Source organism: Lipotes vexillifer, unplaced genomic scaffold, assembly GCF_000442215.2.
Source record: "Lipotes vexillifer unplaced genomic scaffold, Lipotes_vexillifer_v1.1 scaffold860, whole genome shotgun sequence".
Lineage (NCBI taxonomy): Eukaryota > Metazoa > Chordata > Mammalia > Artiodactyla > Lipotidae > Lipotes > Lipotes vexillifer.
In genome coordinates, this window is record NW_006789568.1 from 1,272,593 (window position 1) to 1,287,647 (window position 15,055).

The window sequence follows — 15,055 nt, forward strand, 5'->3', positions numbered from 1 at the left end:
AAAAAAAAAAAAAAAAAAAAAAAGGAGTGTCAGGCTTCTGGCGTCTCTTGACAAAACAAAACATCCAGCAACAGTGGGCCACATTCTTAAATGACTTTGGTCAGGGCTGAATAGAGGCAACCTCTGTCAGTGGAATTTGTGTTCTGCAATTTGCTGCTGCCCCCCAATGGTGCTTCCTCTCTTGCTATTTTTGGTTTTGGGGTTTATTTGTTTTTGTATAGTTTCTTAATGAATTCAATCTAAAATTACAAGGCAAAACTTACACTGTGGTAAAGTCATTTCTGTGACAGTCAACACATGAATCATGAGTAATGTCATGCTGATTTGTATACTTCTTGTTCTGTCGAACATTAAAACGAAAAGCATCAGACAAGATGGCGTAGATTCGTTTCTCCTTGCTCCTCCCCCCTAAGCACAGCTACAAATTCTGGACAATAATAAGAGACAACCAAAGGAGAATTCTGAAAGATGAAAAGAGGAAGGCAAACTAGTTAGGGACTCTAGGGCTAGAAGAACAATGTAGTAGCAGGGGACTTTACAAGCCCTCCACCAACAGAAGGGGACCCAGGCTCCGGGTTTCTGGATCCCAACCCCACAATAGAAGGTGGCTCAAGCAGACTCATTCCTCACTCACATCTAACAGGAGGCCCTCCAACAACACCAGGCAATCCCAGCAGCACCTGTAAGACAAATTGACTGGGATCTCTGTTGATGGCAAGTGGCCAGGAAAAGGGCTCTCCTTCCCCACCACACCTGAGACTTCTCTCCCTCACCAAGAGATGCCAGGCATCTGGGTGGCTTTGACAGCAGGGATCCTGCCAAAGAGGTGACCTAGCCCCAGAAGTCTCTTTGTCCCTGTGGGCCTGAGACTCCCCTCCCCCACCCAGAGACACCTGGCATCCAGATGGCACTAGCAAGGGAGATCCTACCACAAGTATGTGGTCCAGGAAAACTCTTTATCCTCATGGGCCTGAGATGCCCCTCTCCCACCAAGAGATGCTGAGTAGCTAGGTAGCACCAGTAGAAGGGGGTGCCACTACACCCAAAACCCTAAGCGAGAAGTCTCTGTCTCTGCGTGGATGTGGACCAGGATGTGCTCCTCACCCATATCAGAGAGACCAGCCAGGTGGCCAGCCCCTCAGCAGTACCAGCGGAAACTAGTGGGAGCCCCAGTGGTACCTTGTCAACCAAACGTATCAAAATAGCATTGCAAAGGCTCTGAAAACTAAATTGTCACTGTAGCTACAGCCCACAAAAGTAGTCCGGGACCTGCATGCTCACCCTAGACAGGGTGACTGCCTTCTAAAAGGCAAGATTTAAATAAGACCTTGAACCTGCTAACATTATAGCCAAAAGGTCCAGGATACATTAGAAAGTCACCTTATACCAAGAACCAGGAAAATCACTACTTGAGTGAGGAACGACAACTAACACCAAGTTAGTTGATGCCAACACCAAGATACTGCAGTTACCTGATAGCGATTTAAGATAGCCATCATAAATATGCTTTAATAGCAATTAAAAATTCTCTTGAAACAAATGAGAAAACTGAAAGTCTCAGCAAGGAAATAGAAGTTATAAAAAGGGAACTAAATGGAAATTATAGAACTGAAAAATACAGCAACAAATGAAATACTTGCTGGATGGGCTCAGTAGTAGAGTAGAGGTGACTCAGCACAGAATTAGTTAACTTGAGGACCAATCAATAGAATTTACCCAATCTGAACAGAGGGAAAATACATTGAAAAAAAATGAACAGAGCCTCAGGAAGCCGTGGAACAGTAAAAAAAAGATCCAGCATTCAGATAATTGGAGTCCCAAAAGAAGGATCAAGAGAGTGGGGCTTAAAGAATAGATTATGCTGGGGACTTCCCTGGTGGTCCAGTGGTAAATAATCCGCCTTCTAACGCAGGGGACATGGGTTTGATCCCTGGTTGGTGAACTAAGATCCCATGTGCCATGGGGCAGCTAAGCCCGCGTGCCACAAACTCCAGAGCCTACATACCCTGGAGCTAGCACGCCACAACTAGAGAGAGAAGAAAACCCGCAGGCCGCAACTAGAGAGAAGCCCGTGCGCCGCAACAAAGAGCCTGTGCCACATGCCTCAACAAAGACCCTGCCTGCTGCAGCTAAGACCCTGCCTGCCGCAACGCAGCCAAAAAGAATACATTGTGCTGACTGGGAACAGGTTAAAAAAATACCTTAGAGCTTTTGAGGTCCTAGCAGCAGTTGTATAACATTAATGTGTGATGGTATCCATCTGTATGATTATAATTTTCTTCTTTTCTGGTGGACTCAGTAACTTGTGTTTAAGGTTAGAGAATAGCAGTGGCTGAATGGTTCCAGAATTAAGGATTTTTGCGGTAGGTGCAATGGAACAACAAGAGGGGTGAGGCATTTGATGACATACGTAACAGGACTTGAAGTGATGAAACATGGTGTCTCTGGCAGGTCGGAAAGGACTCAAGGCTAAGAAGTAGTAACAGACATTGAGAGAAGGCAAGGGTCAAGGCACTAGCGGTCTTGATGTGGTGAAAAAGCCCGTGGAGGGGCACAGGAGAGTGAGAGCTGAATGATGGGTCAGTCCAAGATGATGTGTTTCTCTTGGTAGAAATAGCACGTACTTGTGCTGTTGAATTTTTGTCTGGTGAAATGAGAGACTGGGTTTAATCTTGGAAAGAGGGAAGGTTAAAAGGTTTCAGCATTTGAAGGCATAATAAAGAAGTTATTTACGTTTAATAACATTTAAAAATAAACAACTATTGTATTGTTCACCTGAGATACTGGTATAGTTCATGTGAGAAAAACGTAATGCAGACCAGATACCTGGAGCTGTATTTCCGTGCTGGAGTCTCTTACATATTCCTTTGAGACATAGGTCTTGGTTTTAAAAGCACCTTCATCTAATTAATCTGTGTATTGCTTAGTTTTCCTTGGGTGTATGTGCTCGCTGGCTTCAGTTGTTACAACTTAATTATAGATCACTTAGTCACAGAGCCTCACTTCATTTAGACTTAGAAAAACTGCTGGACCCAGATAGTTGACCAAGTAACATCCTACTGCCTTCTCCCAACTGTTATCCAGTCCTACAGATAAACAGCATTGACTATATCTTTGGTATTTTCAGGTGGTTTACATCTTGGAAAAAAAACATTCCCGTGCAGCAACTGGCTTCCTCAAACTCTTGGCCGATAAGAACAGTGAACTGTTTAGGAAGTATGCCCTGTTTTCTCCCTCGGACCACCGGGTGCCTAGAATTTATGTACCTCTCAAGGACTGTCCCCAGGACTTTGTGACCCGGCCTAAAGATTATGCCAACACACTGTTCATCTGCCGCATTGTGGACTGGAAGGAAGACAGCAACTTTGCCCTGGGGTAGGTGACCTCTGGCGAGAAAAACCACAGAACTTGGTTTAGGTAGCATTTACGTAAACATTTTTGTGTGTATTTTAATTATTATTTCTTCATTAAAGCATGCGTACTAGGTGTGGTTCTTCAGAAATCACCCTTAGCTACCACAACTGGCCACCTATAGGTTCCTTGAATTGCCAGGCAATCACCTTTTTTGTTTGTTTTTGGTTTTTGGCATAAAACATAAGCACATTCTGAACCTCTGCTTATTTCCTGTTAATGTTATGAATCCTGTTTGTAGTTGTGAACTTGCAAAGAATTCATTGTATCAAACAATCAGACCCCTCCTTTCAAACACTAGTGTTAAAATACGTGAAATTCCAGGCGTATTCATGGGACCTCAGTCTCCCATGCTTTAAAATATGAATGTAAAGTATGTTTGAATGATGTGCCTTTTTGGTATTGATCCTTCAGAGGTTTCACTTGTGGCATTAAACATTAAATTACCCTACTGTAAACAGGGAAAGGTACCATGTTTTTAGGGAAGCTTTTAGAAACCAGTCTAACTTAAATATAGATTATATAGCCACAGAGCATCATGGATAGCCATTTCCTTGTAATCTGAAGAAACTGCTGGACCTAGCTGTTTGATCAGATGCTGTGCCTGTTTCCTTCTTACAACTGGTATTCATTTTGAAAGAGAAGTTGTATTAAGTTTTAGCTATATCTGTAGCCCTTTATTATAGATGGTGTCTGGTTTATGCTTAGGTTTCATTTTAGGAAAGGAAAATAAAGGCATACAAGCTAGAAAAATTTGCTCTGATACTACTTTTAGTCTAATTGGGTGGCTTGCTTGTTGGTCATGTAACTTGTACAGGATGGACCCTCCTGGGAATGTTCCGTGGTTATGAGTGCCGACACTGAATGGATGGCCACGATGTGCTGCTTTGATGAGGTTTATTCTCTGCTTAGCCTTTTATGGTTAGTGAAGTAAACCAAATCAAATCTGTGTGTCCTAATGCAATTTAAGAAACACTATCCTGGGCCACTTTCTCAGTGCTATGAAGATCACTGTGATTTATACGATCTCAGAGCCACTCAGGAACAGTTGCACTTTCTTTTTTGCTCTCAAGTGGTGGGATTGCAGTGTCATCATTTTGAAGCCTAACTCATTATCCAAAAGTGACGTCAACCCCTTGAGCCCTAAATAGCCCTTCTCAGCGGCTTGCCAGTTTCTCACCATCCACTCAAAAGGCTCGATAATGGCTGTGCCACCTGGCCCCTGGTGATTGTGCCCACCACGCTCTGCTTGGCAGTGAAAAGGGAACACTTTCACATCAAGGCAGGAAATCCAGCCTTGTCTTTTATCTGCCTTTCTGTCATATCCCATTGTGTATACTTGATTGGGCTGTTTCCTTAGTTTTTGAGCTGTAAGGGTGTAGTCAGGAAATCTTCACAGAATGAGTTTCTCTCAGATGGCCCTTCAGGTGCTTTTTTTGTTGATTTTTTTTTTTTTTTTACAGATGCTCCCTTACTTCATCAGGAACTCTTTTCTTGTGGGTAAAGTACAACAATAATCAAAAAAGGAGTCAGGCCTTTGAAGCAGCAAGGACATTCTCTGAATCTAAAGAAAGAATATTTTAAAATAATAACCATATATTAATCATCTATTTTTCAAAATGCAAAAGTTTGAAGATTCTCATACTTAGATGGAAAGCTGTGCTTTTTCTCTACCTTTTTACTACAAAGACATTAAAAATTGTCTTTTATGGAAATAAGCCTTTTAAAATCCTTGTGGAAAAGAGAAAATTTATCTCAAGAAATAAAATGTGGCGGGTTTTCATGATGAAGTTCTCAGCTGACATCTGTCTCGTGAGGGGTGCGTGCTGCAGCTGTTGCCTGTTGGTGGTCGCCTTGCTCTTTTGTTCTGGCTATCTGTTACTGATCTTTAGGAGCTGAGGTCACCGTTTCCCAGTCAGAACATGCTGTGCTGTGACCGCTTGGGTTTCCTCTCTCATCTTTGCCATGTTCTGACCCGGAGCGTGAAGGTAGTACTTGCTCTGGGTATGAATGTGAAAGCATAGAAACCATGCCTAAAAACCAAGTTTAACCGAAGCGCCTTTCTTTTGAATTTCTTCCCTGCCCCAACACTCTACCCTTAAAAATTATTGAACTTCTGCCTATATAATTGCTACTGATTATTCAAGTCCAGAGTCATTTACTTCTTCTGTAGTTAAATTCAGTTCACAAAGACAGGTGTTAATCATATGTGTGAGTCACTGCTGTATTATGTGAGAAATACAAAGGTAAACAAGCTGTGGTTTCTTTATGTAAAGAAATGATAACCTAATGCAGAAGGAGTTTACATAAATGTCACAGGATTAATTTGATTCTAAGAAATGGAATCCTACTTGATCTAATTTAAATAAAAGTGGTGATTAACATAAGACATTGGTGGTTCACCTAAAACCCAGGGCAGTAAGCGTAGGCAGGTCTCACGAGGAGCTCAGAACTAACACGGTGGCAAAGGAGTCGCAGCTTCTCTCTCAACCACCCTGACCGGTCCAGCCACCACATGGTATCTTTTCTCTACCCCTTTCTGCACATTAGTCTGCTTTTTTCTACACAGTAGCCATTTACCTGCTTGATAGCATACATGGCCCCCAAATGGTACTGCGAGTCCTCTGCAGGTCCCACACTGTAGTCTAGAGCACAGTGCAGAATCCCTAGGGTAGAAGATCTTTACTGGTCTATTGAGACAGTCATTTGCCTAATAGTTTTAAACAGAGGTAGGGGTCCGAGGTCCTGCGATCCACTGCCCCGTTATCAGGGACTGGGGGACTCAACTCTCTGGCAAAGAGTGTGGGTAAAGCAGATGGACTGAATGGCCTGTCTCTCCGAGCTCTAGCTGTGGTACAAAGCAGAGTGTTGCACGCTCTTCCATACGAATAAAATAATTTCCTGGAAGCTTAGAGGAGGTGGATGAAGGGGAAAATCCAGGGTTGTTTCTGGGAGAGTGGAAGCCTGTTTGCTAAAAGATCACTCTGATTCAGAGTCCGGAGTGGCTGGGAAGGGCCATGACTGAAAGCAAGCAGTAGGCTGTCGCACTAACATGACATGGGAGAACCTGAAGTAAAGGAGCTGCAGTGAGGGAAGCAAAAGGGATGAGAAGAGTCAGGGGAGACGAAGAAGGTAAATTTTCTCAGACATGGTAACCAGTGGGAAGAGGGGCATGAAAGAGAAAGACAGAACCTTGAATGAACTCTCAGGCCTCTGACTTGCGTGATTGGTTAGATGATGGCATTTAATCACGATTCATCAAGGACAACTTCATCTCCTGCTGTTCCCTTCACTTATGCCTCATTACTTGCCATTTCATTGCTAACTGTGTTCCTAGCTCCAGACTTTTGCACACTACACTTCCTTTCCCAGCAGAGGCTTTCTCCTCTCCCCAGTGTTTATTTAGTGAAATACTCAACTTTTAAACTTAACTCAGTCGTCTACTCGCAAAATGTCCCCTGACTGAGTCCTCCCTCATGGGTGCTCCCATAGTTTCTAATAATACCACTCTTAAAGCTCTCATCTGTTTGTATTGTAATTGCTTATGTAAGTTATTTACTTGGCCATGAACTTCTTTAGGACAAGGATACTCAGTGAATGTTTGCTGGCTGGTCAGATGGGTAGATGAAAATGATTTGATGACCCCAGGGTCTTCAGCCATGTTGACTAGGAAGATGTTGTACCATAAATCAAGCTAGAAAACACAGGAGTGGTTTAGAACAGAAAGTGATGAGAACCAGGTTCTGTGGTTTCAGAATCAACACTTGATAACAATACACAGTCAGTATATAACTGCGGGTGGAGAACCCCACATTTAGAATCTTTAACAAAAACGTTAAGTAGCATGTGCACATTAATAGAATGTATAATTTCAGTAGCTTTGGAAGGGGCCTTCAGGAGGCCATCAGTCTTTGTGCCCCCTTCAGTGTAAGCATTGCTTCTCTGGCACTCCCAGTGGCACTTTGGTGCCTCCAGTTAAGGGAAGCCCAAAGAGAATTACAGTACTAGAGACCTCTAGTTGTTACAAGTTAATTTCTATCTTGTTCTTGGAATTGCCATGAGAGATTTCAGTTGAACCTTATTCACCTCTAGACATTACATGCCACACTTTGATGAACCTTAGTCCTGTAATGCTATCAAAAATCTAAAGGTAATCTGTTCTTAGTGAACCCTTACTGGCTTTTCGGGGTCACTGCTTTTTGTTATGCATCACAACATATTTAGTATTTTTTACATTTAGTACTAGATTCTTGTCCAAGATACTTAAAAAGCCACATTGGCTTCCTTGCTGAAATGATTTGTAATTATATAATCAGACTTATAGTTTTAAGAGCTTCTCAACTCTCTTAAATCATCCTTCCCTTTAGAAACTCTTGCAGTGGAATTCATGCTTATACTTTCTCAGACCTTTGTGAAATCTGCTATCCTAAAGTATAGAGTTTACAGTCCCATCCTTCTCTTCCAGGATGTCATGCACATGGAGATATCAAGGTCACTTTCTCCTAGATTTATCATGGTTTCTTCTTCTGGAATATTTAAGGATAAATCTTGAAGAAAATGGAAAAGTTTTACAGCAGCTACTGTGAAAAACGTAATAGTGTTTCTTGGCAACACTGAAGACCAACTAAAGATCTATGACATGAATTGACCTAGAGCAAACTGACATATTTATATTACTTTCTCTAGCAAACTTTGGTAGCTTTAAGGGATGGGAAGGAGGAAAATGAATAGGTCAATGCATGTATAGCAGGGTTGAGAAATTTTGGGTTGAACGTGGATTGTCTAGGCTTAATGTCATAGTACTGTTCATTTTAAGAGAATGAAGGACAGCAGCTTCCACTGGAGAGAGTGACTGGGTGAGGTGAAAGGAGAGGAAGGGAAGTTCTGACTGACGATGTGTGTGGTGGGGAAGAAGTGGCTGAGGGGGAAGGGGGTCTGTTTCTTCAGCTCCCGCCTTTGCACCTATAAGGTGTCAGTAATCGGTCAGAAATACTTGTTGACTAATAGAAGCAAATACTTTTACTATTCCATTCAGGCTTGATCGATACCGAATTTCTTATGAGGTAGATATGAATTGGGGAGGTGGTCATTAAATTACATTAAACTGTATTTAGGAAAAAGAAACAGTAACTAGGTTGGTAGAAGAAACAAACAGGATAAGTTAGTTTGTTTCATTGAGGCGTAGCCTACAAGATTTGCAAATTGAAAAATAGCTCTAGCTAGTCCTTCCCCCTGTGCAAGGAGTATTTCACCTTTTCAAGAGAATGTTTGTATCTGAAGACTCTTCTGAGGAAGAGGCTGTGTTAGGTAATCCTAAAAACTTGTATTACCAAACTTAGACTTTATAAGTCCTTTTCGGGGTGGGGTGGGGGGTATGGCTCTAGCTTGGCTGGTAGACAAAAAGCAAATCAGGCTGAGGAGGGGGCTCTTTTTTGTGACTGTTGGGCTCCACCTGGTGGCCTGGAAGGATCAGCTTTGGTAAAAGCTAATGTCTTCAACACTGAGAGCATCTTGGTCAAAACAGAGCAAAAATAAAAAGAATGAAGGAGAGTGGTCCTGATGCAGGCTTTGGTTCCAGATTGTTCCTTCCTTGTACCATGTGCAGTCATGAACCCTTCTTCCATGGTTGTCAGCTTCATCCACAGTCTTCTTGAAAATACTATTTTAAAGTATTAGAGAACCGTAGCTACCATCAGCCTTCTCTTTTACTCCTTAAAAGCTTTCAGCCTCCTCTTTGCTCCCTTCACATTGACAGTAAGCTCTTCAGTAAAAACATTATTATTAGGGCCTTCCCTAAAATCAGTCAGTGTTATTGAGCCTTGCTTCTCTTCCACATTCTGTCATCACTGATCTGCCCACACTTTTTTTTTTTTAAAGTCCCCAATTCCTTACTTGCTGCCTTCTGCTGCATCATAATACTGAGCCAGAAAAAGGGAAATAATATGTTCTTTCCTCCTGATTATAGAAAATAATACCTAAAATATACAGCTCAAGTATTTGCCATACTTTGTTTTCACTGCGTATTTTTACTGAAGTTCTGGGTGTGGCCATGTTTGATTGTTCTCCACTTGCAGGTTCTCAGGGATCTGAAATACCATTGTATCTGTTTGCATGGGGTTTCCAACATAGGCCAATATGCACGAAAGCATTTATATGAGAGCGATAATGATAGTGATAATCACTCCAAGAATGTATGACTGCCTTCCTGTGTAATAGCCTAGCTTTAAGGCTAAAACTTTATGAGGCTATGTGGTAGAGGAAGGAGGATGAATGGCCTGCAACACTAATGTTGACTGTTAAGTGTTCCTGTTTTCTTTAAGGCACAGAGACCAATTCGAAGGACTTTCCTGTCTTAATTTCTTCTATCTGTAGCTGGCCCCTTCCCTCAGTAAGGTTTTTACTAGCACATTACGCAGAACAGTGGACCTAATGCTTATTTGTTGAGAATGTTTGCACATACACACAACTCCCAAGTGTAAGAAGCTGGGAATGTTTCAGCACTGTCCTGATTAATCTTACAGTAGGACCCAGTTGTAACAGCATAGAACAGTATTTGTGGAGGAACTCTGGTGAGTGAAAAAAATTGAGGTAGTGATCATTATAAATTATTCTAATGAGGAAAACTTTCTATCTCACAACTATTTGTTATTGCAGTATCAAAATTTTAAAAAAATTGCAGTTTTTTTCCAATACATATTCCTTATATATTTGATATTAAGATTATTTAAAACATGTGCTATAGAAAGTGAAAGTTTTCCAGAATTTCATCCCCTGAAATAATCACTATTAAGGGTTGGGTATATATTTGTCTAAAATATTGTTTTAAAATATTTATTGGACTTCCCTGGTGGTGCAGTGGTTAAGAATCCGCCTGCCAATGCAGGGGACACGGGTTCAATCCCTGGTCCAGGAAGATCCCACGTGCCACAGAGCAACTAAGCCCGTGCGCCACGACTACTGAGCCTGCGCTCTAGAGCCTGTGAGCCACAACTGCTGAGCCCGCGTGCCACAACTACTGAAGCCCGCGTGCCTAGAGGCCGTGCTCTGCAACAAGAGAAGCCACCGCAGTCAGAAGCCCACGCACCACAACAAAGACTAGCCCCCGTTCTCCACAACTAGAGAAAGCCCACACGCAGCAACAAAGACCCAATGCAGACATACATACATAAAGAAATAAATAAAATGAGGTTTCCTTTATTAAAAAATATTTATTAATATTAATTGCAAAGTATGTTTCACAGATAAAAGAATACATGTAACACTTATGTAATTTTTGAATTGTATTTAAACCAGCCCTTGAACTCACCACCCAGATTAAGAAATCTGTCACAATACTGTTGAAGCTCCCTGTGTGTTCCTTTCTGTCCTAACCCCTAATTTTTTCCCAGGAGGTAACCACTGTCTCAGACATCTACCTTTCTTTATAATTTACCCATATTTACATCCCTGAAAGTGTTAGTTTTGCTTGTTTTTGAACCTTATAAAAAATACCATGCTATGCAGATTCTTCTGCGACTTGCTTTCTTTTCATTTAACATTATGTTTCCAAGATATAGTTCATTCATTTTAATTCATAATATTTCTATTTTCTGAAATATACTATAATTTGTTTATCTAGCGGTGCATATTTGGGTTGAACTGAAGGTCTTGCTATTATAAACAATGCTCCTATGAACATTCCAGTGCTTACTAACTGGTTTCTCTAGACTCTACTTAAGAGTAAAATTACTGCATCATCTGTGATACATATGTGCATGTTTAACTTTACAACTTTACAGCCAAATCATTTTCCAAAGTGGCTGTACCCATTTTGAGTCCTACCAGCAGTGTTTAAACTCCGTTGCTTCACATTCTTATCAACATGTGATATTGTTAGGCTCTTCAGTTTTTGCCAAACAAGTGGATGTAAAATGGTATCTCACTGTGATTTCAATTCGTATTTTCCTAATTACTGATGAGATTGCGCACCCTTTCATATATTTATGGTCATTATGTTTCCTCTCCTAGAGATTATCTTTAATGTTTTTACTCATTTTTTTCACAGTTAATTTTTTGTTTTGATAATTTAGATTTAGAATTGCAAAAATGGTACAGAGAGTTCCTGTATCCCCTTTACCCAGCTTCTCCTTATGTGAACATCTTTATATTATCATAGAATATTTACCAAAACTAAGACATTAACTTTGGTACAATACTGTTAAATAAAGTATAGAATTTATTCAGATCTTATCAGGTTTTCCACTAACCTCCTTTTTCTGTTTGAGCATCTGGTCCAGGATCCTACATTGCAGTTGTCATGTCACTGTAGTTTTTCCAATTTGTGATAATTCCTCAGCCTTATCTTTCATGACCTTGACACTTTTGAAGAGTACTGGTCAGTAATTTTGAATGTTTCTCAGTTTGGGTTTGTCTAACGTCTTCTCATGATTAGACTGAGATTAAGCATTATTGGGAAGGATACCACAAAGTGATGTACATCATATCAGGAGGTACGTGATATCAGTATGTATACTGGTGAAGTTAACCTTGATCACTTGGCTAAGATGGTATCTGCCAGAATTCCTAACTTACTGTTTTCCCTTGTAAATATTATACTATATTCTGGGAGATATTTTTTGAAACTCTGCAATTCTCTTTTTGCTTAAACTTTCACTCACTCATTTTAGCATTCTTTTTTAATTGGGCTGTTTGTCATTTGATTTTTTTTTTTGGAGTTTAAAAAAATATTCTAGAAAGTAGTCTTCTGGCAGTTAATAATACAGAAAATATCTTTTCCTTGGTTTAAGGGTTGTCTTTTCATGTTGTTAATGTTAACTTCTGAAGAACAGACACTTTAAGTTGCATTTTCTAACTTTTTGGTGCTGGTATATAAAATTACAGTTAATTTTTGTATATTAATTCTTTATCCAGACACCTTGCTAAATCCCCTTATTTTAATACTTTGGGTATAGTTTCCTTTGGATTTTTAATGTAAATAATCATATCATTGGTAAACAGATTTGTTTCTTCAATTCAAATCCCTAAAACTTTTATTTCTTTTTCAAATCTTCCTGAACTGGCAACTCACAATTGGGAAGGAGATATTTTCCACACAGATGAGTAATGACAGTTCAATTTTGAGTGAAAGAAATAGTAGCAGGCATTTTTTTCTTGTTCCTGATTTTTTTGATATTAGTATTAATAACTTTGCTAACGTGGCAGCTGGTTATTAAAGGACTCAAGTGTTTACCTAGATCCATGTTTTGGGTTTTATTGATTTTTTTACCACCTTCAGTTTTCTTAGTTTTCCTTTGGAGTTTCAAGGAGGAATAGAATGCCTTTTTTCCAGGCTCAAGAGCATTAATTTGTTTATTTATTTATTCAACCATCATGTATTGGGCACTTAAGATGGACAAGCATCAGTGTAAGATACAGAAACAAAGAAATGTTTATTCTCTTTAGGATGATTCTCCTCATCTGTAGTAAATAAGAGATGTACAATACCTAAACCGCTATTACACAGCTAGAAAGAGGCATGTGCCAGAAAGGAGATATAATCAAAGGAGAGTGATAATACTGAGGAGAGAGATCTGCCCTGGGGAAGGGATGACTTCTTGGTCTTGCTGCTATATTCCATGAAGGTGAAATGAGCTTGTTTTATCTTTGGGGGGCCTGGTTCAACATGGAAATCATAAAGGGAGTGGCTTTAAGATAGAAATACACTGCTTAAGGAAGGAGCCATTAGTAGTATTTTTATGCTCTAGAACCAGCCGTACCATGTCAGTGTGTACTGAATATCTACAAGATATATGATGTGAACAGTCCTGAGATTTTTATTCTTGGTAGTAAGAGCTTTATATTTTCTGTTGCAGAGTGAAGGGAAGGAAAGGAAAGTTTGCTTCTCATGGAAGATATTTTAAAATATTTTTATATTAGTTAGGATGCTTTTAGCACCAAGTGATAGAAAACCCTGACCCAAAGTGACTTAAATAATAAGGAAATATATTACCTCACATAAGTGGGAGTCCAGAGGTTGTGCAGGCTTCAGGCCTAGTATAGTCAGTGACTTGATATGATCAGATTGCCCTTTGCTGTTTTCAGTGATCTAGCAGTGGATTCTCTATGGCCGTGAAGATGGCTGCCAGTGTGGTCAAGCTGCATGCTTTCTTGATCACATCAAACAAGGAAGGGGGAAATTCTGTCCACCAACCATGATATCGATTATGGTCTCCAGGGGAGCTATCCTCTGATTTTATTAGAATAATGAAGATCTAAAGGTGAGATGAGTTCCCTCTATGAGGAAGATTAGGTTTCTGTTAGGAAGGAGGAAGAGGGGATTGAATGTTGGTTAGGCAGCCAGCACTGGGCACCATAGTTTCATTATAATAAATGTTTCTATAATTTTGAAATTAAAAATGTTACAACATTAAAGGAAGTTTAGAAAATAGAGAAAATAGTCACTCATAATCCTTTTTCTCTAAAAAAATATTAACACCATTCCCTTTTAATCTTTTCATAAATGTTTTTACATAGTTAAATTATACTATTCCTAAATACATTTTATTTTTTTTACTTTATGTCATAGTCATTTTTATGTTGCTACATCTTCAAAATTATTATTATTTTTTTTTTATTTTTTATGTATTTTTGCGGTACGCAGGCCTCTCACTGCTGTGGCCTCTCCCGTTGCGGAGCACAGGCTCCGGACGCGCAGGCTCAGCAGCCGTGCCTCACGGGCCCAGCCGCTCCACGGCATGTAGGATCTTCCCGGACTGGGGCACGAACCCGTGTCCCCTGCATCAGCAGGCGGACTCCCAACCACTGCGCCACAAGGGAAGCCCCTCAAAATTATTTTTTAAATGCGTAATAATCAGTTGAACAAAAATACCATTGTTCAGTTTATCATTTACTTATTAGTGGAAATCTAGATAACTTCTTTTACTCATTCGTCTCAGTTTTATTTTTTAGAACAGTTTTATATTTACAGAAAAATTGTCAAGATAGTACAGAGTTCTCATATACCCCTGCACCTAGTTTCCCCTATTGTTAACATGTAGTATGGTGCATTCGTTGCAGTTAATGAACCAAAACTAATATGTTATTATTACCTAGGGTACATACCTTTATTCAGAAATCCTTGATTTAAAAAAAATCTAATGTTCTTTTTCTGTTCAGGGCTCCCATTTAGAATACCTGTATATCCCATTTAGTTGTCATGTCTCTTTAGGGTCCTCTTGGCTGTGAGAGTTTCCAAGTTATTTGGGTTTTTAGAATTCTTTATCAATAATAACTTTTATTTTTATTTTTTTAAAATTAATTAATTTATTTATTTTTGGCTGTGTTGGGTCTTCGTTGCTGTGCCCGGGCTTTCTCTAGTTGGGGCGAGCAGGGGCTACTCTTAGTTGTGGTGCGCGGGCTTCTCACTGTGGTGGCTTCTCTTGTTGCAGAGCACAGGCTCTAGGCCCGCGGGCTTCAGTAGTTGTGTCTCGCGGGCTCTAGAGAGCAGGCTCAGGAGTTGTAGCACACGGGCTTAGTTGCTCTGCGGCATGTGGGATCTTCCTGGACCAGGCCTTGAACCCATGTCAAACCCGTGTCCCCTGCATTGGCAGGCGGATTCTTAACCACTGTGCCACCAGGGAAGTCCCCCAAGTTATTTTTGAAGGAC

The 15,055-nt window shown here is 40.3% G+C and overlaps 1 protein-coding gene across 1 annotated transcript in view; it reads left to right on the forward strand.

Annotated features, from left to right (window-relative positions):
• DIS3L2 (DIS3 like 3'-5' exoribonuclease 2) overlaps positions 1-15,055 on the forward strand; it is a 382,925-nt gene that overhangs the window by 162,237 nt on the left and 205,633 nt on the right. The window contains exon 8 of the mRNA XM_007462755.1: positions 3,128-3,375. Within this exon, the coding sequence (XP_007462817.1) occupies positions 3,128-3,375 (248 nt within the window). The remainder of the gene's footprint in view (positions 1-3,127; positions 3,376-15,055) is intronic.